General features: G+C 40.4%; 1 protein-coding gene across 2 annotated transcripts in view; it reads right to left on the minus strand.

Moving 5' to 3' along the window:
- Positions 1-1,493: 1,493 nt before the first annotated feature.
- Positions 1,494-25,206, minus strand: part of mpl (MPL proto-oncogene, thrombopoietin receptor) — a 46,970-nt gene continuing 23,257 nt past the window's right edge. Inside the window, exons 9-13 of one of the 2 annotated variants that reach the window (XM_034179519.1) lie at positions 23,584-23,743; positions 15,544-15,625; positions 15,273-15,360; positions 11,778-12,693; positions 1,494-1,505 (exon numbers count right to left, since the gene is read on the minus strand). In XM_034179519.1, the coding sequence (XP_034035410.1) occupies positions 12,238-12,693; positions 15,273-15,360; positions 15,544-15,625; positions 23,584-23,743 (786 nt within the window). In that variant the 3' untranslated portion in view covers positions 1,494-1,505; positions 11,778-12,237. Of the gene's footprint in view, positions 1,506-11,625; positions 12,694-15,272; positions 15,361-15,543; positions 15,626-23,583; positions 23,744-25,206 lie in introns of those variants that run through there. The other variant, XM_034179518.1, reaches the window with a different exon arrangement.

Genomic DNA, 25,206 nt, shown 5'->3' on the forward strand with positions numbered 1-25,206 from the left:
ATCTGTACTTTTACTTAAGTGTGATTTTCCGGTACTTTATACAACACTGTCTGTTTGTAACTAGGGATCCTGTCCTTAGGGTGAACTAATTTCTGTGTCAAGGTGTTAACAGGTTTAAAGTAAACAGGGATTTTGTACTGTCTGAAGATCCTCTGTAGTTTTTCCCCTACTCCTGCTAAATAAGGGAGAGACACTCCTCTTCTTCTTGTCTCCGTCTGCTGTCTATCTGGTTGGTCTCTTTGTTTTCTGGGACTTCTGCACTTTGTCCAGGGACCAATGTGGGTACCCACATACTGTGAGGGCTTTCCGGACAAGTTGTTGTTCTTTAGCCCTTCCCTCTGCAGTTGTGGGCACCTGTAGGGCTCTGTGTTGAAGAGTCCTGATCACCCCGAGCTTGTGTTCAAGGGGGTGGTTTGAGCCAAAGAGCAGATATTGGTCAGTGTGAGTGGGTTTTCTGTACACCCCTGTCTGGAGCTGCCTGTTCTCTCCAATCGTAACATCACAGTCCAAGAAGGCTAAATGGTTGTTTCTGGCATCCTCACGTGTGAACTTGATATTTGAGTGACTGAGTTGATGTGCTCTGTAAAGGCCTCCACTTCCTGTTGCTTGATTTTAACCCATGTGTCATCGACATATCTGAACCAGTGACTGGGAGCGATGCCCGTGGATGACTCCAAGGCTCTCTTCTCCACTAGCTCCATGTACAGATTGGCCACAATGGGGGAATACTGGAGACCCCATTGCTCAACCATGGATCTGCCTGTAGTAATTCCCCTTAAACATGAAATACGTGGTGTTGAGACAGATCTCCAAGAGTTGGCAGATGTGGTCTGGTGTAAGTTTGGTCCTTTGAAATAGAGATGCATCCTCCAGCAGCCTCTGCCTCACAGCTGTGACAGCCTCCACAGTGGGGATGCAGGTGAACAATGATGTCACATCAAATGACACCATAGTTTCATCTGCTTCCAGCTGAAGGTCCTTGATCTTGTTCACAAAATCTTGTGTGTTCTCCACATGGTGGTCTGAGTTACCCACTAGAGGAGCCAAAATCCACTTGAGGTGCTTGGCCAAATTGTAAGTGATGAAATCAGTGCTACATACAATAGGCCTGAGTGGCACGTCCTGTTTGTGGATTTTGGGCAGTCCATAGATGGATGGAGTGGCCTCCCCAGGGTACAGTCTGTCATACGCCTGCCTGTCAATGAGTCCCTCTTTCTCTCCGTTTTGGAGGTAGTTAATGATTTTCTTCTTATAGCCGCTTGTGGGGTCTCTATTCAGCCGCTCGTATGTATTGCAGTCACTGAGCAAGTTGTTGATCTTGGCCTCGTAGTCCGATGTGTTCAGGACCACCGTGCATCTGCCTTTATCCGCTGGCAGGATAAAGGGGGTGGTTTGAGCCAAATATCTGCTCTTTGGCTGAAACCACCCCCTTGAACACAAGCTCAGGGTGATCAGGACTCTTCAACACAGAGCCCTAAAGGTGCCCACAACTACAGAGAGAAGGGCTAAAGAACAACAACATGTTCGGAAAGCCCTCATACTATGTGGTTACCTACGATGGTCCCTGTATAAAGTGCAAAAGTTTCAAAGAACAAAGAGACCAGACAGACAGGAGACGGAGCCAAGAAGAAGAGGAGTGTCTCTCCCTTATTTAGCAGGAGTAGGGGAAAAACTACAGAGGATCTTCAGACAGCACAAAATCCCAGTTTACTTTAAACCTGTTATCACCGTGAGACAGAAATTAGTTCACCCTAAGGACAGGATTCCTAGTTACAAAAACAGAGCAATGTAGTGTATTATATCAGATGTCAGGAAAACTGTAACAAACACTACATAGGTGAGACTAAGCAGCTGTTACACAAAAGACTATACCAGCACCGCAGAGAGGGCGCCGGTGGACCTCAGTCTGCAGTTCATCTCCACCTTAAAGACACTAACCACATGTTTGAGGACAAGGAAGTTAAAATCTTAGCCAGAGAAAGGAAATGGTTTGAGAGAGGAGTGAAGGAGGCATTTTATGTGAAACAGTTGAAACCCAGCCTTAACCGGGGAGGGGGTCTGAGACACGCTTTGTCCCTTGTTTACAATGGGGTACTCATTTCAAAGCAGTTTCAGTCTTTTGTTCATGGTAATGAATCATTCACATCATCAGGAGAGTCGTCAGGGGAGCCGTCAGGAGAGGCGTCCGTCCCATCATTAGGAGGGACAGCTGCCCTGTCATTAGGAGGGTGCTAACTAGAGCACAATAGGTGCTAATCAGAGCTATTGTTTAGTCACTAGCCTATAGCAGTCTGACTCTCGGTAGGAGGGGTCTGGTTAGGTTAAAAACTCCAGCTTTTGTGGCTTCTGTTATTGTTCTCTACAAGAGTCAAGACAGAAGTCAGACTACCAGAGCAAGAATTTTAGCTGAGGAAGCTTCTGCGATTTGAAGCGAAACGTCCTCGCGTCAAGCAACCTAATCCAGTCGAAGATTCAAGCTTCTCTACTATGGAAACAACCTGGACAACTGAGAGCCTTCACAGATACATTAAAAAATGTTTGTTTGCTTTTGTTCTGGTGGGGAAGGGTGTATAAAGGGCCCGTCTGACCTCCCTTATGACTTAAATATCACCCATGGGGATCCACGGGCTCTCGATTGGGATAGGTAGCTGATATTTTTAAAGGGCGGTAATAAATTAAGCAATGAGTTGGAATGGCATGTGAGTTCAGACTGTTTTTAGAACCTTAATCCTCAACAATTTTTAGAAGAGGAACTCACCCTTTTATTTCTGTTAGTTATGTAATTTTTAATGATTTATAAATTGTTTAGGTTGTTGATATCATTTACACACAATTATTCTACTGGTCAACAACAAATTTGTTGTCTGCGTTTTTTCAGCTGATTTAGGACGAATCTGATGCGCTGAATCCAAAAATCACATTGGTTTTGCTCAATCAGGTCAAGTTTTTGAGTTATGGCCACATGTCGTTTTTTACGTTTTTGTTCACATGTACGCATGTGTTTCTGTGCATGTGGGATAGTAGGGACCGTGCTCAGCATTACACAAAGAAGGACTGGCCTGTGCGGGAGGAATTAGTGCCTTGCAAAGAAAGGAACGTCATCAACGACCCTCTGGTGGACAGAGACAGAATACTCTTCGCACCGCTGCACATCAAACTCGGCTTAATCAAGCAGTTCACCAAGGTTCTGGACAAGGATGGTGACTGTTTCACTTACTTGTGCCAGGCTTTTCCAGGATTGACCATGGAGAAGTTGAAAGCTGGCATCTTTAATGGTCCTCAGATCCGTAAGCTCATGAGAGATCCAGAGTTCGAAAACTCAATCAATCAATCAATTTTATTTATATAGCGCCAAATCACAACAAACAGTTGCCCCAAGGCACTTTATATTGTAAGGCAAGGCCATACAATAATTACAGAAAAACCCCAACGGTCAAAACGACCCCCTGTGAGCAAGCACTTGGCGACAGTGAGAAGGAAAATCTCCCTTTTAACAGGAAGAAACCTCCAGCAGAACCAGGCTCAGGGAGGGGCAGTCTTCTGCTGGGACTGGTTGGGGCTGAGGGAGAGAACCAGGAAAAATACATGCTGTGGAGGGGAGCAGATATCAATCACTAATGATTAAATGCAGAGTGGTGCATACAGAGCAAACAGAGAAAGAAACACTCAGTGCATCATGGGAACCCCCCAGCAGTCTAAGTCTATAGCAGCATAACTAAGGGATGGTTCAGGGTCACCTGATCCAGCCCTAACTATAAGCTTTAGCAAAAAGGAAAGTTTTAAGCCTAATCTTAAAAGTAGAGAGGGTGTCTGTCTCCCTGATCCGAATTGGGAGCTGGTTCCACAGGAGAGGAGCCTGAAAGCTGAAGGCTCTGCCTCCCATTCTACTCTTACAAACCCTAGGAACTACAAGTAAGCCTGCAGTGTGAGTGCGAAGCGCTCTATTGGGGTGATATGGTACTATGAGGTCCCTAAGATAAGATGGGACCTGATTATTCAAAACCTTATAAGTAAGAAAAATAATTTTAAATTCTATTCTAGAATTAACAGGAAGCCAATGAAGAGAGGCCAATATGGGTGATATATGCTCTCTCCTTCTAGTCCCCGTTAGTACTCTAGCTGCAGCATTTTGAATTAACTGAAGGCTTTTCAGGGAACTTTTAGGACAACCTGATAATAATGAATTACAATAGTCCAGCCTAGAGGAAATAAATGCATGAATTAGTTTTTCAGCATCACTCTGAGACAAGACCTTTCTAATTTTAGAGATATTGCGTAAATGCAAAAAAGGAGTCCTACATATTTGTTTAATATGCGCTTTGAATGACATATCCTGATCAAAAATGACTCCAAGATTTCTCACAGTATTGCTAGAGGTCAGGGTAATGCCATCCAGAGTAAGGATCTGGTTAGACACCATGTTTCTAAGATTTGTGGGGCCAAGTACAATAACTTCAGTTTTATCTGAGTTTAAAAGCAGGAAATTAGAGGTCATCCATGTCTTTATGTCTGTAAGACAATCCTGCAGTTTAGCTAATTGGTGTGTGTCCTCTGGCTTCATGGATAGATAAAGCTGGGTATCATCTGCGTAACAATGAAAATTTAAGCAATGCCGTCTAATAATACTGCCTAAGGGAAGCATGTATAAAGTGAATAAAATTGGTCCTAGCACAGAACCTTGTAGAACTCCATAATTAACCTTAATCTGTGAAGAAGATTCCCCATTTACATGAACAAATTGTAATCTATTAGATAAATATGATTCAAACCACCGCAGCGCAGTGCCTTTAATACCTATGGCATGCTTTAATCTCTGTAATAAAATTTTTTAACTCAAAAAACTCAATGAACGAAGTGTAACTGGAAGCGTGGAAGGCATTTGTTCTGGTAGTAAAGAACTTTCTTGGCAACAATAAGGCCAGAAACTACCCAGAACTTGTCAACAACATGCTGACTGCTTTCAGAAACCCGGACTGCAACATGAGCGTCAAGATGCACTACCTATTTTCACATATGGACCGGTTTCCTGAGAACCTGGTTCAATGAGTGACGAGCAGGGGGAGAGATTCCATCAGGACATGAAAGAGATGGAGACCAGGTATCAGGGTCGCTGGGATGCAGTCATGATGGCTGACTACTGTTGGACTCTGAAGAGAGACTTCCCTGCCGCTGAGTATTCCAGGAGATCGAATAAACGGAAGTTCAACCATTGCCCACCATTCAGTTTACAGTAATCGATGTTTCTATCAGGTAATAAATATATGTTGTTGGAAAAACATTTTTTTTCTCTTAAAAACATATTTAGGATGGTATGTGTTGACAAAATCAGCTGATAATGCCACAAAAATGTAATCAATTTTGTCACAAGATCTGATTATTTTTTCAAATCAACTTTGCACAAAAACCTGACCTGATGGAGAAAAACGGATGCCATTTCCTGATTCAGCAGTGCAAAAATACCCTAAATCAGTTGTAGAAATCTAGACAACATTCAAAAAGTAAAAAATTGTTGCCCAGTGTTATTATTATCATTATTATTATTTTATTATTACTTCTATTTTATCATTTGATTTTTAAATGGACCACAATGGAAATAGGTCTTTTCACTTTCTTGTGTCAACCATGTATTTTTAACATATTTACAATTATATGCACTTACTCTTATGCTTTTAATATGTATAATGATGATTTACTGCTCCCTGCTGGTAAGGCGTGTGAGTCCAAAATGTAATTAGCAACGTTAGCCAATATTCGTAGCGTCTCCAAAACTATTAGTCCGATCAGCGTTCTGTTTTGGCGCCATTCATCCTTCACCCAAAATACATAAGCATACCAAACAGCAAATGTCAGCTGTGCTCTGTTTGTCCCTGATTGAAGTTGCATGCACATAGGCACAGCTGCTGTAAGCAGGTGGTTTTAATTTGACAAAGACAGTGGCTGAAGTCACTTACCTACTTACTACTCACTTACCTAAACCAATAAAAAACAATTGAACTACAAAAACACAATAGATCAATAACACTAACAACACTGTTAAACTAACATAAACCACAAAAACAACATTTAAAACCTCAAAACCCTGAATTCCCATGGTGCATTGATGCCATGTCAAAGGGCACAAGGATCTGGGTGGATGATGGATGCAGGTCAAGTAATTGCTTAATTTGACAGCGGTCACTTAAGTTCGCAGAGGGGCGGTGCTGATTTATCACCGAATTTTCATCACCATGAAGTGCATCTTTGGTGTATTGTACATGTTAAAGCTCATCACACCTCAAACCATGCTGTGTCTCAGTGTGATTGTTAGTGAACGCTGAGAAATGACATCAGGAGGTGATTCAGCCTCCCTCCATAGATGTTTGCTTATGGGCAAGTGGGCAGTGATGAAACACGGAAAGAATTCTTTTTGGGAGGAGAGGCTCACAGGCCAGTAAACACACGCTCGGTTCAGCTTTCTTTCTCCACTATTTTGCTCGCTCACTTTCTCCTCCTCCTCCTCCTGCTGTTGCTTCATAGACAATTTGGGCTAATTTATAATCATGATATCATCCAGTCTGATGAATACTGTAGCTGTAATGGGCTGCTGTAAAAGCGTTACATTCGTAGTATATTTTCCTGGAGGTGAATGCAGGCCGATAACATGGTTGCAGAGTTTCCAGTTCGTATTCTCTGGTTACTGCAGAAGGCCAATCGAGGCAGAATTATGATTTGTCCAAAGTGAGCACGGGGAAGGAGAGGTTTTCTAAAATAGTCATCCCCTCCTTAGCCGTTGGCTACACAACTCAACTCTGATTTGGGTTTTACCTTTTGGTTCTTCATGGGTCAGGCTCGTAGTAAACAACTCTTACTAATCTCCTTCGCTCGTCCCGGGAGTCGTGCTGTAATCACCGCTGTTGTCTTGGTTTTCATGCAAACTGTCAACATCTTTTGGGATCTCCGTCTTACGTCACACTTTGTGTTTAATTTTGTACAGGCGTAAATCAGCGCGCGTGACGACGAACAGTTTACAGGCGTACATCTTGGATGAAATGTGCAGCTGAATAAACAAATGGTGTGAACTGGTTCGTGCTGTTTACAGTGAGTGACTCCACTATAACTGCAGGTACTCTACTGCCATCTAGTGACCCAAACAGTGGAATAAAAACTTGTGTCAAGTTCAGTAGTTCAGTAAGACCTGTAGGCTTACATCAAGTCTAAATACACGTGTGGATTGGTGTGCGTGCACAGGATACTACAACTGGAATTGCAGAAAGACTGTTCTTTTGGCAGTACGGTGTAAATTCAGGAGAGTTGAATCTTCTGGTGTTGATGAACGTGACAACAGTGTTATTTGAGTTACATCTGGAGTTAATCTGATTATATGGATTCATTGTAATTGGCCTGTTTTGACACCCAATCAACTGAATAGTTGTCGTCAAACTTGGGTGTTAAAACCGTCTGGGACTTTATGACTTCGGCGTTCGACTCAGAGTGTTAACTGATTTCATCTGGCTCAGCCTCAGTTTGCCCTTGGCAGCCATGAACTTCCTAAATAAAGATCAGTTGCATGTATTTTTTGATTATATTGCCATAATTTTATGTAACCATTGCATTTTCATCACATGGGTATTATTGTGCTCATGGTACATCACCGAAGTAGTAACCTAAGGGTTAGACAGGCAAGTTTTTGACCAGAGGTCACTGGTTCAACTCCCACTGCCAGATAGTGAAAATGTGGCTGGGGAAGACAAAACAACACCACTTATTTAATTCTTATTGCTACCATTAAGACACCCTTATCCAAGGTCCTTAATACCCAAGTTGCTGTTGATGCTGATGAGGACACTTGCAAAAGAAGAAATGCAAAATATATTTATGTTTTTAACACCTTACACCGGTGTGGAAAATGTTTAACATTTAAAAAAGTTAGATTTTAACTCCTCACACTAGTTTTGATTGTTTTTAAACACCCAGTGGTGTTGAATAGGGTTAAATTTGAACTCTGCACTGTTAGCACTCCATTATAGTGTTAAAATACTTAAATTACTGCAAGATGTGGTCCCATACAGACACTTTGAAAGTGTTAACTGTTGTTTTGTCTGCTAAATTTGCTGTGTGTGTGTGTGTACATATATATATATATATATATATATATATATATATATATATATATATATATATATATATATATATATATATATATACACACACACAGTGAGGAAAATAAGTATTTGAACACCCTGCAGTTTTGCAAGTTCTCCCACTTAGAAATCATGCAGGGGTCTGAAATTTTCATCTTAGGTGCATGTCCACTGTGAGACACATAATCTAAAAAAAAAAAAATCTGGAAATCACAATGTATGATTTTTTTAATAATTTATTTGTATGTTACTGCTGCAACGTATTTGATGACCTACCAACCAGCAAGAATTCTGGCTCACACAGATCTGTTCATTTTTCTTTAAGAAGCCCTCTTATTCTGCAGTCTTTACCTGTATTAATTGCACCTGTTTGAACTTCTTAAGACACCTGTTAACACACTCAATCAATCACACTCCAACCTGTCCACCATAGCCAAGACCAAAGAGCTGTCTAAGGACACCAGGGACAAAACTGTAGACCTGCACAAGGCTGGGATGGACTACAGGACAACAGGCAAGCAGCTTGGTAGAAGACAGCAACTGTTATGATTATTTATTAGAAAGTGGAAGAAACACAAGATGACTGTCAATCTCCCTCGGTCTGGGATTCCATGCAAGATCTCACTTTGCGGGGTAAGGGTGATTATGAGAACGCTCACAACTACACAGGAGGACCTGGTCAATGACCTGAAGAGAGCTGGGACCACAGTCACAAAGATTACATTAGTAACACATGATGCTGTCATGGTTTAAAATCCTGCAGGGCAGCAAGGTCCCCCTGCTCAAGCCAGCACATGTCCAGGCCAGTTTGAAGTTCACCAGGGACAATCTGGATGATCCAGAGGAGGCCTGGAAGAAGGTCATGTGGTCAGATGAGACCAGAATAGAGCTTTTTGGAATCAACTCCACTTACCATGTTTAGAGGATGAGAACAACCCCAAGAAAACCATCCCAACCGTGAAGCATGGGGGTGGAAACATCATACTCTGGGGGTGCTCTTCTGCAAAGGGGACTGGACGACTGCACCGTATTGAAGGGAGGATGGATGGGGCCATGTATTGTGAGATTTTGGCAAACAACCTCCTTCCCTCAGTAAGAGCATTGAAGATGGGTCATGGCTGGGTCTTCCAGCATGACAATGACCCAAAACACACAGCCAGGGCAACTAAGGAGGGGCTCTGTAAGAAGCATTTCAAGGTCCTAGAGTGGCCTGGCCAGTCTCAAGACCTGAACTCAATAGAAAATCTTTGGAGGGAGCTGAAACTCCAAACCTGAAAGATTTGGAGAAGATCTATGTGGAGGAGTGGACCAAAATCCTTGCTGCAGTGTGTGAAAACCTGGTGAAAAACTACAGGAAATGTTTGACCTCTGCAATTGCAAACAAAGGCTACTGTACCAAATATTAACGTTGATTTTCACAGGTGTTCAAATACTTGTTTGCAGCAGTAACATACAAATAAATTATTTAAAAATCATACATCGTGATTTCCAGATTTTTTTTTTTTTTTTTTTTTTTTTTTAAGATTATGTCTCTCACAGTGGACATGCACCTAAGATGAAAATTTCAGACCCCTCCATGATTTCTAAGTGGGAGAACTTGCAAAATCGCAGGGTGTTAACATATTTATTTTCCTCACTGTATATATATATATATATATATATTTATATATATATATATATATATATATATATACATATACAACATCTGTGTTAAATTTGTGAGTAACTTTACATAATGAATACTTGGTGTTTTATGGCCTTTACTATTCAAATTCAGTCCTCTGTTTCAGAGTATCTACAGCTATAAGCAACAGGTTGGTTGTTGCATCCCAAGGTTCATGAAATGGAACATCATCTCTACCTGGTGGATATTTACCATTAATGCAGGTACAATAGAATTCTGCCAAGAGCACTCGTATGATGATATTGTATCTTTGAGTAAAACACTGGAACACAAACTATTCAAACAAGGGGTGTATCACTCCCATGCAGGTGGGAAAAGATGGAAAGATGGAAAAACACAGTACTGTACAGATGCAGTCAACTTGTCACCAGTTAGAACCGATAGGACCCCCTCTGGTTTCCACTGGTGTTTCTCTGCATTGATCAATCTGTACTCTGTTGTGCTCCCCCGATGGACAAAAACATTACAGCAGTGTGGAGCATTGTCAACCTTCATGTAGGACCTCAAAAACGGTCATACATTTCAAATTGAATATAAAGTGCACTGATATATTTCACTAAAGACATATGTTAGGCACAGTGATTAAGAAATACCTATTACTAGGCAGCTGTGACTGAGCAGGTTGTACACCGACCATGTGGATTAATTTATCTCATAAAAAGGAAAAAGGAGCCCTTTTATAGTAATCATGAGATAAAGTCTGATTTCTTGATATAACAAAATTAATCACTGGAGAAGGGCATCTCATTTTCTTGTGATAATCAAAATTTTAACATGAAGACAAGTTTAAAAATGTTTCTAAATTCACAAGTTATGACCAAATAAGCTCTGTTGTCTTGAGATCATACAACTTATGAGAAAAAATAGACACCTGGGTGACTGGAGACGGACATCCAAAATGTCCTTGTAACTATCTGATCTCTACCTAACTGCTTTTCAAAATGGCTAACATACAAAATATCTTGTATTTGGCACGACTGTCTGATCCTTTTATAGCTGCATAATTGATAAAACCACCTGATATTTTTATAGCTGTCTAATAAAACCAAATTATTCGCATCTATTTGGACAGCAGCTAATACCCACCTACTTCACTTTGCAGCACATCACACAGCCGCTGATTTACAATGGCTAAGGACCGCCCACATGGGGCCGGCTGAATAAACAAATCTGGGCTCTTTGTCCCAGATGTTTGCATGTGATCTGGTTCAGAGACCCCAGTGCTGCAGATGCTTCTCTGTGTCAGTGTTTGAACTTTTTCAATACAACATTGAAACTTTGAAGTCTGTTTCCTGTCCATTTCTTTTTGACATCACTAACCACATAAAAGAATTTACAAAACCAAAATTTTGTCCAAACAAGAGGTGGTCTCAGTCTATTTTCTTGAGTGTTCAGACTTTAGGACAAATTACAGGAAGTGGGGCGGGTTATTGTCACCCATTAAACAGTAGAAGAAGAAAAAGAAATGGACAAAAAAAATCAATTAGGTTACCTAAATTAAATCAGGTTGAGTCTGGGCTGTGTTCCATCTTTTTGCCTCATGACACACAAGTTGCCTATAAGAGCAGGGACACAACTGTAAGACAATTTTTGATTGTTAGCCCATCTTGTTTTTGCCAACCTTCTCAAATGAATAACCAGTGGCTATTTATTTGAGCAACTTCTGTCGCCATCTAGCGGGCAACTTGAGCATTTCGGGGCTTCTGGTATATTTCCTACTTGAAGCTCAAAATTCAGTAAAAATGCATTGATAAATATCAGAAATGCATGATATTTTGGCACGCAAAGCTTTGACTGCCTAGTATTAATACATAAAAATTTTGAGTGTTTTAAGGTCCTTGAGTTTTAAGATACGAACATTTGCCAGCAGGAAGTAATTTCTCCTGACAAGCAGAACTTGCAGTTGTGAATAAAGCATCTGGTTTGCACGTTGCTGTGGCAAGTGGGAATTTTTTTTTAATATTTCAGTTGACTGACATTGACTGCTGAGCTCTTGGACAAGACTCAACCAAAGCTATAGAGGCTCATATTAGACAGATGCCACTCGTGATTATTTATCCAAGTGAGCGAAAGAATCAGCTTAGTTTTTCTCCCTTCAAATGGAAGGTGTGTCTGTTTATTTGTTTGCTTAAATGGAACTATACATCACATTGACAACAAGCCTACGTCCGATGCATGCACTTCTACAAGCTAATCAGCCTACGTAGATCATGTTAGGTCATGATTACGTCAACAAAGGTTCTTCAGTCTGGATGCAGCACTGCAGTGTAAAATCAAGCTAACCGTATACAAACACGAACCTTGGTTCAGACCTTGTTCCGGACTTTCCTGTGTGAACACACCCTTAGTTTGTACATATGTTTACACTACGACTTCCAGTTATCGGAGGAAATCTGCATCAACAGAAAACGTGCAACTCTAACATGTGTTTAGCTAAAGGGGAATGTTGGTGTAGAGGTTGCCTGGGCCCCTCCCAGCAGTGTCTTTGCAGTCAAACCCACCCAGAGGCTCAGCCATGGGAGAGTAGGAACAGTTTAGAAAGTCACTGTGTGAGCACGGTGGGATCCTGTCCGATCCGTCTGTGCAGGTGCAGTCACATGGTTTTAGGCACAGCTCATCCACCATCTCCAGTTCTTTCTCTCCAACCAGTGTGTATTGGTTTTCCGCTGAATAAACAACAGTGTTGTCAGAGTCCAAAGTCACGTACTCTGGCTGCTCGACCTTTTCAAACTCCGCTTTCCCGTCTAAAGAGTAGCTTCTTTGTAGTGATAGGAAGTGGGTGGATCCCAGCGATGACTTTCCCAATGCTGAAGCGTCCTCTGCAGGCATGACTTCCACCACATACGAGGCGGTTTCCTCAGAGCACTGCTTCTCAGTGAGTGGACAATCCTACAGCGTGAGCACAAAGCACAACTACATTTTACCACTCATGAAATAAAACTGCTTTTACTGCGAGGCTGCTGTACGCTCACCAAAAAGTTAAAGATTGGCGGATTAGCTATTTGTGTTACCAAGCAACTGAACAGGTGTGCCTAGTAAAGTGACCTGTGTGTGTATAAAGATGTTATTTTTCATTTGTCTACCTAAAGACGAGCAGCAGTGACCTTGGTGGACATAAGACCTACAACCCCTGGCAATAATTATAGAATCACCAGCCTCAGAGGATGTTCATTCAGTTGTTTAATTTTGTAGAAAAAAAGCAGATCACAGACATGACACAAAACTAAAGTCGTTTCAAATGGCAACTTTCTGGCTTTAAGAAACACTATAAGAAGTCAGGAAAAATTATTGTGGCAGTCAGTAACGGTTACTTTTTTAGACCAAGCAGAGGGAAAAAAATATGGACTCATTCAATTCTGAGGAATAAATTATGGAATCACCCTGTAAATTTTCATCCCCAAAACTAACACCTGCATCAAATCAGATCTGCTCATTAGTCTGCATGTAAAAAGGAGTGATCACACCTTGGAGAGCTGTTGCACCAAGTGGACTGACATGAATCATGGCTCCAACACGAGAGATGTCAATTGAAACAAAGGAGAGGATTATCAAACTCTTAAAAGGGTAAATCATCACGCAATGTTGCAAAAGATGTTGGTTGTTCACAGCTGTGTCTAAACTCTGGACCAAATACAAACAACATGGGAAGGTAATTAAAGGCAAACATACTGGTAGACCAAGGAAGACATCAAAGCGTCAAGACAGAAAACTAAAAGCAATATGTCTCAAAAATCGAAAATGCACAACAAAAGAAATGAGGAACGAATGGGAGGAAACTGGAGTCAACGTCTGTGACCAAACTGTAAGAAACCGCCTAAAGGAAATGGGATTTACATACAGAAAAGCTAAATGAACGCCATCATTAACACCTAAACAGAAAAAAACAAGGTTACAATGGGCTAAGGAAAAGCAGTCGTGGACTGTGGATGACTGGATGAAAGTCATATTCAGTGATGAATCTCGAATCTGCATTGGGCAAGGTGATGATGCTGGAACTTTTGTTTGGTGCCGTTCCAATGAGATTTATAAAGATGACTGCCTGAAGAGAAAATGTAAATTTCCACAGTCATTGATGATATGGGGCTACATGTCAGGTAAAGGCACTGGGGAGATGGCTGTCATTACATCATCAATAAATGCACAAGTTTACGTTGATATTTTGGACACTTTTCTTATCCCATCAATTGAAAGGATGTTTGGGGATGATGAAATCATTTTTCAAGATGATAATGCATCTTGCCATAGAGCAAAAACTGTGAAAACATTCCTTGCAAAAAGACACATAGGGTCGATGTCATGGCCTGCAAATAGTCCGGATCTTAATCCAATTGAAAATCTTTGGTGGAAGTTGAAGAAAATGGTCCATGACAAGGCTCCAACCTGCAAAGCTGATCTGGCAACAGCAATCAGAGAAAGTTGGAGCCAGATTGATGAAGAGTACTGTTTGTCACTCATTAAGTCCATGCCTCAGAGACTGCAAGCTGTTATAAAAGCCAGAGGTGGTGCAACAAAATACTAGTGATGTGTTGGAGCGTTCTTTTGTTTTTTATGATTCCATTATTTTTTCCTCAGAATTGAGTGATTCCATATTTTTTCCCTCTGCTTGGTCTAAAAAAGTAACTGTTACTGACTGCCACAATTTTTTTTCCTGATTTCTTATAGTGTTTCTTAAAGCCAGAAAGTTGCCATTTGAAATTACTTTAGTTTTGTGTCATGTCTGTGAACTGCTTTTTTCTACAAAATTAAACAACTGAATGAACATCCTCCGAGGCCGGTGATTCCATAATTTTTGCCAGGGGTTGTAGAATCTGGAAATGTAAGAAACTTGACAAACAAGCTCATTTCAACTTGAATGTAGCTTATTCCACACCTGCTCCTAATGTTCATCATGCGGTAAAATTATTCCCTGCAACAAGCCCACACATGTCCAGCAGGTGGCAGACAAGTGGACCTTGCATAAGCAAAGCAAATCAGCTGTTTGCATTGATGTGGTGCATCAGAGTGAACCTGTTTGTCTGAATTCATTTTTCCCCTTTTAATATGGTGAGTTACAAGATGAGGTGCTTCTAGTTTTTGAGTTATCGAGTTAAACTGGAGGAGATGAGCTGATTCGTTCACTCACTGCATTTTTACAAGGTAAAACCCCAGTTTTACTACAATGTAAAATTCATGTAAGCAAGTCCCTTCGGCTGCTCCCTTGTTTGCACTCAGGGTCGCCACAGCAAATCCAAGGTGGATCTGCATGTTTAATTGGCACAGGTTTTACGCCGGATGCCCTTCCTGATGCAACTCCACATTAGATGGAGAAATGTGGCAGGGGTGGGATTTCAACCCGGAGCCTTCTGAACTAAAACCAAGCGCATTAACCACTTGGCCACCACCCCTGCCGGATACAATGTAAAATTCATGTAAAGAATCTTAAAGTGGCGTGTATCCCATGACCTAAATCTGGTGTTTTATCATCTTACCCATTTCTCTCCATTGATCTCAGTCAGAAAGCCTTCTAGGACTTTGTCCAGATTTGGCACAGGTGGCCAAATATACTGCTTGAGTTTTCTGTGGAAATAAAGAAGAGAAACAATGTCCTGAATGGAACACTTTTTAGTTCCAAAACAGGATTCATGCACTGGATCACACTTAGACGATAGGGTAAAGAAAACTTTGACTGTACGCTATAATATGCAGTACCAGAAAATTGTTTGTTTAATAGCATGTAAAAATTAAACTAAATCATCCCACCTGAGGTGTGTGGAAAACATGGCAATGAAGCTGACAACTACAACCAGGAGGACAACAGGAATACACAGCAGGAGCAGTGTGCCTGTGGACGATATTCACACTGCAGCAAATTGGTCTACAATAAAACACATTTCATATGCTTATAATTAGGTAGAACAGGGTGCATCCTGGTTTTATAGGGATTTTATTCTGAAAGTACAAACTGTAATAACCACCGATTTTTATTTAATCCACTAACACTTTTACTAGTGTTGGGTTGAAAAGATCGGTTCGCCGATTTTAAATCGATTCTCATTTTAATTCCCACAATTTGATTTGTACATCCAAAGATCAATTAAAGAAAAAAAAGAATATATTTACACATACACTTCGCGCCAGCGTTGGAACAGTGTCTCTGAAGAATTGACGCTGTAGTTTGGCCATTGCGCTGTTTCCGAGACTGTGAAAATGGTCATTTCTCGACATTGATTGTGGACCCACTGGTTCTGATTTAGAAGCAGGTCCACAATTTATTAATTAACCTCTGTCAAAGATATTTAAAGATGTCAATCATGACGGCCGGGACTCTTGTCTGTTTAGGGCAAGAAAAGAGAATTGTCCGCTATTTAATTCACATAATAGTGTTTTTTTTTTTTGTCATAACGTGCCTTTTCCGTGGGACCGCGCACAAAGGTTCTCTGAGGTGGACTGACTTTTCAGTCAGTCTTTTCCACCAGCACTCGCTGTGTGGCTGTGGGAGAAGATTGACTGAAAAGTCAGTGTGTCTGTAGAGGACACCAGGACCATTAGCCACTGGATTAGAGCCCAACCAGTATGGATTTTTTTGAGGCCGATGCTGATAACGATATTTGGATGGAAAAAAAAAATGCAGATAATTGATAAATCGGCCGATATTATTATTATTTTTTTAATGAATAAAATGTTCTTTTTTGAACCCTTAACAAAAAAAGGTATGAGCTAAAAGCTGAAGCATTGTCCTCATATTGGTTAACTTTATAACAGAGAAGAATTTTCAAGTTCACAAAATGCAATCAAGAATTAAACCTTTGTTAAATTAGCAAATACATATCCTTAAAAAGAGTTGTGAAATACATCTGATCTTGTATCTCTGGTTGCTGCAACTTTGATATAGGTTCAGGATAAGGATATAGATCCTTATAAACTTACTTGTATGCTTTTGTCAGCCGATCAGTGCAGTGTGACGGCGAACTACGGGGGCCTGTGATGAACACATTTAAGCAGGGGTGTAAGCTGCTCTTAGTTGAATGGAGTCAGAGCTCCATTTACTGGACAAACGGTGCAAGGACATTTTACATTGCCGACACAAACATTATTTCAGTAACTGTTCTGTTTATGAGAAATTATCGGCGTTCTATCGGCAACATTTTGGCCGATAGTGAGTACTTTGAAAAGGGTTTATATCGGCCGATAATATCGGCTGGCCGATATATAGTTCGGGCTCTACACTGGATAATTTTGAAATTTAGAACTCTCTGAAACATTATTGCCTGCATTTTGAGGGACAGTTTTGTGAAGTAAAGCCATAGTTTCTTTTTCAAAAATCTTTGTTACATCCTTACTTTAAAGCCAAAATAAACAAGGCATCAGGCCAAAACATGGAAGCCTGTAGAAATGTACCTGTGCCAAGGGAAATGAACCAGGTACCTCTGGTGCCCTCTTTTGCCTACCCTGGATCTGTTCAGTAATTCTGCCCTTCAGCATGTTTGTTAAATAAAAACACTATTCTATCATTCAGGGAGGGGGATTGGTCCATGCCATCAGTCTTAAAGCCATCATTATTAATGACCAATACTTCATTAATTTGCTGTCAAATGTCAATATAATGCTAGTATTATTTTGCTTAACTAGACAATTAGGTAACAGCTCAGAAACGGTTTTAATAACACTAACCCAAAACAATATTGGATTGGATCAAATTGAATCAAATCGAGATAATTGATTCTGAATCTTAAGAATTGGAATCAAATCGATTCTTGAAATTTGAATCGATACCCAGCCCTAATTATTATGCGTCTTCGGGCATTAGATTAAATAGAAATCGATGATGCGCTGACTTAAACTTGGGTTAACGTGATCTGAAAATGCTGTTTTGTGCAGCGTTCGGATGCAGCAACAAGCTGACAAAGGATTGTGGAGGGAGCTTTCATAAGTGTGTATGACTAAAATTGTTCAATAAAGGTTAGAAAATTATTTACTTTCTGTATTGATCTGTAGTCTGTAAAGTAGTGACTTTAGTTTTACTGCCTGAATTCTTTGTTGTGATAAATATCTCACCATTTGTTTAGTGACTCAATTAGAAGTCTCACTTTCATAAGTCTCAATTTATCCATTTTTAATTAGCCTCTGGATTTTTCTTCACATCAGGTTTTTCATCCAGAGATATTCTGTCAGAGCAAATTCAAAGAATGGAAATGCTTTTTTTCTCTCAATTTGGTGGGTCACATGACAGTCACTTTGACATAGTATATTCTACTACCATAAGAATATACACAAATGAGATTAATTTCTCTGATATACTCCATATTCCAGTGTAGTGTTTTCAGATTTCTTTCAACTTGGTCCAGAAATGATTGAATAATCTTACTTTCACCCTGGCTGGTGTGGCTGTTTCATTTTATTTATTTATTTGAAATTTTCGTGGAGAAGTGCTCCGTAAAAGCGGTGCCACGGGTAGGTTAAGAGCAGTCTTTAATATTAGTATCTTTAATATGATGTGAGTGCACGAAGCTCTTACTTTCATCCCTGATTATTTCCCATCTTTAACTTAACTTCATAATGAAATTAATTAAGGATCAGACTAGTATGTGGTGTCGTGGCAGACATAGTGTGCTGCCAGACGGGAATGTTGCAGAGCTGAACGCAGGTGGAAGAAGGACAAGCTGCAGGTTTCATTTCTAATTTTAAAAAACCGTTGGGGCTACTATCAAAGCACTGTCAAAGAGTCTAAAAGAGTACTCTCTTTTTTCACACATTATAACGGAAACCTACAAGAACCCTCATGTATTGTTCAGAACAATTGACTCTGTAATGAATGTATCACAGTCTGTATGTCTGGAAACATCCACTGACTTATGTAACAGTTTTGTACATTTTTTCATTGACAAGGTTGCTTCTGCAAGAGCTCTCATTTCTCCACCCACCTTTGACCCCTCTGTCTCTGCTCCCTGCCCAGCGGTTTTTAACAGATTTGAACCTGTGACTATGTCACAGTTAGAGGATGTGGTGGCTCATTTGAAACCACTTGTGATGTGGTCCCCCCCCCCTGCTTTTTCAAAGAACTTTTTCCTACCTTAGGGCAGTTTGTTCTGACCATTATAAACAGCAGCCTATCCTCCGGTGTTGTCCCTGTTAGTTTTAAACATGCAGCGGTTCAGCCTTTGCTGAAGAAACCTGGCCTCGACAACACTGAGCTATCAAACTTTAGGCCTATCTCCAAGTTGCCATTTGCCTCCAAAATCCTGGAGAAAATTGTCTAAGCACAACTTTTAACTTGATGAACATAACATTTCAGAGGTTTTTCAGTCTGGTTTTAAAATGTTGCATAGCACAGAAACTGCCCTTTTAAAGGTTTTTAATGACATTGGCAAATGATAGCAGTAACCATGTCATTCTTGTCCTGCTTGACCTGACTGCTGCATTTGATATAATTGACCACAACACACTGATAAATCGTTTGCAACAGCTTGTGGGCATTGGTGGTAGTGCCTTGGATTGGTTCAGGTCCTAATTAACTGGTAGGACTGTGTGCGTTGGCCTTGGGGTTTGTGAGTCCTCTGCTCCACTTTCATACGGGGTCCCACAGGGTTCAATTCTTGGACCCCTACTTTTCTCCCTGTATTTGCTTCCCCTGGGGTCCATTCTCAGAAAGCATGGCATCAATTTCCACTGCCATGCTGATGACAGCCAGCTATATGTCCCCCTAAAGAAAAATGATGCCTCTTCTCTTCAGCCCCTTTTGTCCTGTGTTGAGGATGTTAAAGCCTGGATGGCATTGAATTTTCTTAATTTTAATGAAAAGAAAACGGAGGTGATTGTTTTTGGCCCTAGCAGCTCCTGTTCCTCCACACCTGTCGATCTGGGGCCTTTGTCAGCCTTTTCAAAATCTACTGTCACAAACTTGGGTTTTAAGATGGACAACGATTTTAAACTGGACCACCAAATCAGTGCAGTAGTCAGATCAAGTTTCTTCCACTTAAGGCAGCTTGCTAAGGTTAAGCCATTTCTTGCACAGCAGCCCTTTGAAACAGCAATCCATGCTTTTATTACCTCCCGGGTGGATTACTGTAATGCACTTTATTACGGAATTAGCCAGTCCTCCCTTGCACGTCTCCAGCTTGTTCAGAATGCTGCTGCTCGTCTGCTAACTGGTGCATGTAAGAGGGAGCACATTACACCTGTCGTGGCCTCCCTCCACTGGCTGCCTGTACATTTTAGAATTAATTTTAACATTCTTTTATTTGTTTTTAAATCTTTAAATGGCCTTGCCCCGCCCTACCTCTCTGAGCTGCTTCATCTTTACGCCCCTGCTCACCACCTCCAGTCAGCTGATCAGCTCCTCTTGGAGGTGCCGAGGTGCAAGCATATGATCAGACGGGACTGAGTTTTTTCTCTTGTGGCTCCAAAGATGTGGAACGATCTACCGCTCCACATCAGGCAGGCCTCCTCACTTTCTGTTTTTAAAACCAATCTTAAAACCCACTTTTATGCACTGGCTTTTAACCCGGAATGAGATCTCCATTTGTTTTGGTTGTTTTAATTGATTTTGTTTCAGTTTTAATTTTTTGGGCTTGTTTTTTGTTATTTGTACTTTGTGGTTTGTTGCTTTTTATGTCCCCTCGTGTACAGCACTTTGTTTCAGCTGTGGCTGTTTTTTAAAGTGCTTTATAAATAAAGTTGATTTGACAAACTGATGGTATTATTTTCTATCTTGCTTTACAACATCTAGACTGGGATTAACAAATTAATTCAAGTCTAATATATAAATACAGTCTGATTTGTTTTGACAAATAGTGGCTGTACAAATGCGGGAGTAAGTTTGAATAAATGTAACAGCACAGACATAGCACGGAAAATGCAGATTGATGCTGAAACTCCCTTGAAAGCATTGATCATGCACATCAATTTTGCTTTATGACTGGTTGTCAAACTCTACCCCAAGATGGCGGCGCTCTGGCAACAGCCAGCGAATGAGCGGATCGGCCTGGTCCTCCATCTAGTGAGTCAGTAGAAATCAATGGTAATAACTCAACAAAATGTAATACACCACCTGAACACAAATAGTTTATTAATATGTTGTAGGAAGGACATGAGATTGTACATCTGCATGACTCAAGATGATCATTTTCATACGATTATTTTGCAGCCTCAGTGGTTATATTTAAAGACGTTACTTTTTTGCCTCACTGGTTGTTGCACATTGCTGAAGGCCTCACAGTCCATTATACTTAACTGCGTGGTCTATGCGTCAGTTTATGTATTGTTAAAGTACAGAGAAAAACATCTATCTTGACTTGTTACATAATGCACTACATTATTACATTTTCACTACGGGGGAAAAAAAAGGTGCAACTTAGTCGTTTTGTAATAACCACTGCAATATGTCATAATTTATTACAAAATATGGGCAAAATTATTCTAAAGTGCATTTAGGAACGTTTATTAAAAATGTGCCAGATCATCACAGAATACAGGTATTTTTACTTAACGAAGTGAAAATGGTAAATGGACTGCATTTATATAGCACTCTTCCATCTGCATCAGACGCTCAAAGTGCTTTACAATTATGCCTCACATTCACCCCGATGTCAGGGTGCTGCCATTCAAGGCGCTCACTACTGTCAAGAAAGATGACTTTAAGCTTGCTTTCAGCTTGTTTTCATCTTGGAATATAATAAGTGCCATTGGATTAATATACATGCTGTTGGATTAAACTGGACAGTGTTTGGTACTTTCCTGGAGTAAGTGAGGTCATACTGGACTTTTCCATTGCAGATGGGGAGGCCCACGGAATGAACTCAGTGGTGAAGACGATGGAATATGTCTAAGAATGATTCTAAAATGACAAGTATGATCAAATGAAGTATTATTGTGTTAAAAATTAAGAGTTGATTAGAAAAAGTATGTTACAAATAAGTGAAATGAATGATTATATGAGTTGTTTTTCATAAAGAGTGCAGAGTCAGAAGAAAAGAGGAAGTGAAGCAGTTGTTCTTCATAAAGAGTGCAGAGAAAAGAGGAAGTTAAGTGATGTCGCAAGCAGAGCGAGAGAAGCTGATGATAAACAACTGATCAAATGATTAAGATGAAAATGAATAATAAGGAATGAAAATGTTTGTATATGATCATATGAATTGTTTTTATGTGAAAGAGAGTTGTAATGAAATGATTGAATATGATTGATGTGATTCTAAAGACATGATTTAGAAAAAAGGAATTCTCGGAAAAGCTGAAGTGTTAACAGAAAAGAGGAACTTGAGAAATAAGTTACTGGCAAAGGGCCGCAGATGGCTTCCAGTAAGGGAAGGAGAAGGGAGGAGGTTTTGAGTCACCAGCGTCCCCATGGTAACCAAGCTCATCTAAATACAAATAATCAAGCACATATATAAACTGTAAAACACCAGGAAACGGGGTTATTCTTCCAGGGAGAGGTGCTGTTGTCACTTCTCCCCTGCTACGAGGAGATCACAAGACTTGACCATCTTGTGAGCAGCAATTGGAATCATGGAGTGAGAGGATTGGAGCCATAAGAGATCATTTGAGAGAGTTTTCAACTCCCACTCAGGCCGTCCAGTCACGGAGTAGCAGAGCATTGGAGAATAATCACTGGCCTTAAGTCTGAGTGGGGAAGTTTCAACGTTTTCTCTCTCAAGGAACATCACAGCATACCAGAATGGATTAGATCAACTTTTGGTTGATTGAAGAAGGAATAAACTCTTATGTGGATTAATTTCCTGAAGGATTACAACATCACACAAGGATAGTGGCCAGCTAACAACTAATAGCTGATGAAGAGGAAATCAAGTTCATCGAGCTGGGGACTTTAACATCAAAAACCTCCTTCCCTCACTCCTAGAAAAATTGTTAAGAAATCAATCCAGTCCAGTCAAAGTAAGATCAGACAGCATTATTGAATCAAAAACAAAAATCTCTGCCAATCATTATTCTGATTATACTTGAATTACTGTTGTGAAATTATCATCATATAACCTATTTTGATTATGTTGTCGGCACTTGCAAAACCTGCAATAAATTTCCAAGCATGCAGTTAAAGTGTTAAGGCTCGGACATTGGATTTATTGATGCTTCTTAAGGTGTAAAAGTTAAAGTTTATTGGGTGTACAACATCAAAAAGTGCTCTAAAAGGTTAGTCTGGTTTTTAATGAAATTAACGCATCCTGGGGACTCGCTGTACGAGTCACTAAATTCAAAATCTAGCAACATTCCAAGAGCCCTGATCCATAAGAGGAGAGCTGCCGTTAACAGGCGTGGCCGGCTCGTATCCTGGTTCCAGAGGAGGCTATTTGACCGGGGTGCGAGATCAGCGTCAGCGGGGTGGACGTCCGGATGGAGGCAGTGAGCGGCTAGACGAATCTCCTCGCCACCAGCTTGAACAGCCTCTGTGCAGCCCTGCCGGGTAATACCCGTGGAGACACGAAGGTCGGACCCCAGAGACGGAGAGCTGGTTTTAGTACACAAACACACTCATCGGAGGGTGAGCGTGTGCCGCGTGTATCTAAAGAAAAATAACGGGATCTGACACTACACACCGGGAGCAACTAGGGGATTAAAGATCTTGCCCAATGGCCCTTAGTGATTTTCCAGTCAGGCGGGGATTTGAACCCAGGATCTTCTGGTCTCAAGCCCAACACCTTAACCACTAGACCATCACCTCCAAAATGTATTACATTGTGTTATTACATAATACACTGAACACGCCTCTTCCAGGATTGCGGTCGGCTTACCGCTTGTTTGATCTCAGAAATTAAAAATGTCAGTTTAATCAGCCAAGTAGGAACTTACTCATATCAGTGGGAATGTCTCCAGTAATCACATGTGACCAGTCGCTCCAGTGGCCCGAGTAAAATAATCCGTTAGGTTTAGATCTGACCTTAAACAGGTACTGCTTCCCGGGTGAAACTTCCAAACAGGTGTCGGCTTCTGGACCCTTTAAGGATAATATCTGAGGACGGAATGCATGATGGGAATTGAGTCTTCATCACTGAGGATAAAAATGGTTTGACACTGAATGTTTTGTGTCTCTCATGCAGTATTTTATAAGCCATTTTGCTTTTTGTTGTCTCACTCCCAATAAATGTCAGATTTGGAACATTCACTTTCATGTGTTCCACTATTCTACTAGTTAAACTTAATTAATTTAACTTATGCAAACAGAATGGCATAAGAATCCAAAACATGCTTCAACAAAAACATAATCATGAAGTCTTCCTTTTTTGTTTTTCTCTTTCAAACAGTCCAGTGATACTTCAACATGACACCACTACGAAATTCTACTGTAAAATCTCAAATTGGCATTGTTCAGCTTCAGGCAGCATGTAATGTCCAGTGATTCAATCATAACATCTGCTGATATTATTAACAAATAAAAAGTAAAATTCAAAAAGAAATTAACTGCGAAACCAGTAGCCATATCAACAAAATCTAATAGTGGATGGGTACACTTATAATAAGTACCGTGTTTTCCAGAGTATGTCATTCAGGAATGCCTCTTGAAGAAGAAAAGTCCATATACAAGTCATGCCAGAGTATAATCTCCCATTTTTTATTTTTCTGTATTACTAGCTATTTAGTTAGGGATTTTTGTTCATTGTCATAGTGTATTTTAATGGCATGTGTTCTTTAATTATTAGTATATATATTTTTTGAGTGCTTTGATTCCTGGGCAAGTCTTATATGAATAGTCAGAATATTATTAATAACAAATGCGTACTTTTTAAGGATATACAGTGCATCCGGAAAGTATTCACAGCGCTGTATTTTTTCCACATTTTATAATGTTATAGCCTTATTTAAAAATGGATTTAAAAAAGTCTCCCAAAATTCCACACACAATACCCCACAATGACAATGTGAAATAAGTTACTTTTTGAGATATTTGAAAAATTATTAAAAATAATAATAATAATAAAAAAAAACTAAGAAATCACACGTGCATAAGTACTCACAGCTTTTGCCATGAAGCTCAGAATTGAGCTCAGGTGCATCCTGTTTCCACTGATCACTCTTGAGATGTTTCTACAACTTAACTGGTGTCCACCTGGGGTAAATTCAGTTGACTGGACATGATTTAGAAAGGTACACACCTGTCTAAATATAAGGTCACACAGTTGACAGTGCATGTCAGATCACAAACCAAGCATGAAGTCAAAGTAATTGTCTGTAGACCTCAGAGACAGGATCATCTCGAGGCCCAAATCTGGGGAAGGGTACAGAAACATTTCTGCTGCTTTGAAGGTCCCAATGAGCACAGTGGCCTCCATCATCTGTAAATGGAAGAGTTCATATCCATCATGACTCTTTCTAGAGCTGGCCACCCATCTAAACCGAGCGATCGGGGACAAGGGCCTTAGGGAGGTGACCAAGAACCTGATGGTCACTCTGTTAGTGCTCCAGTATTTGGAGCAT

This window comes from Thalassophryne amazonica, chromosome 10 (genome assembly GCF_902500255.1).
Source record: "Thalassophryne amazonica chromosome 10, fThaAma1.1, whole genome shotgun sequence".
In the NCBI taxonomy this organism is placed as follows: Eukaryota; Metazoa; Chordata; class Actinopteri; order Batrachoidiformes; family Batrachoididae; genus Thalassophryne; species Thalassophryne amazonica.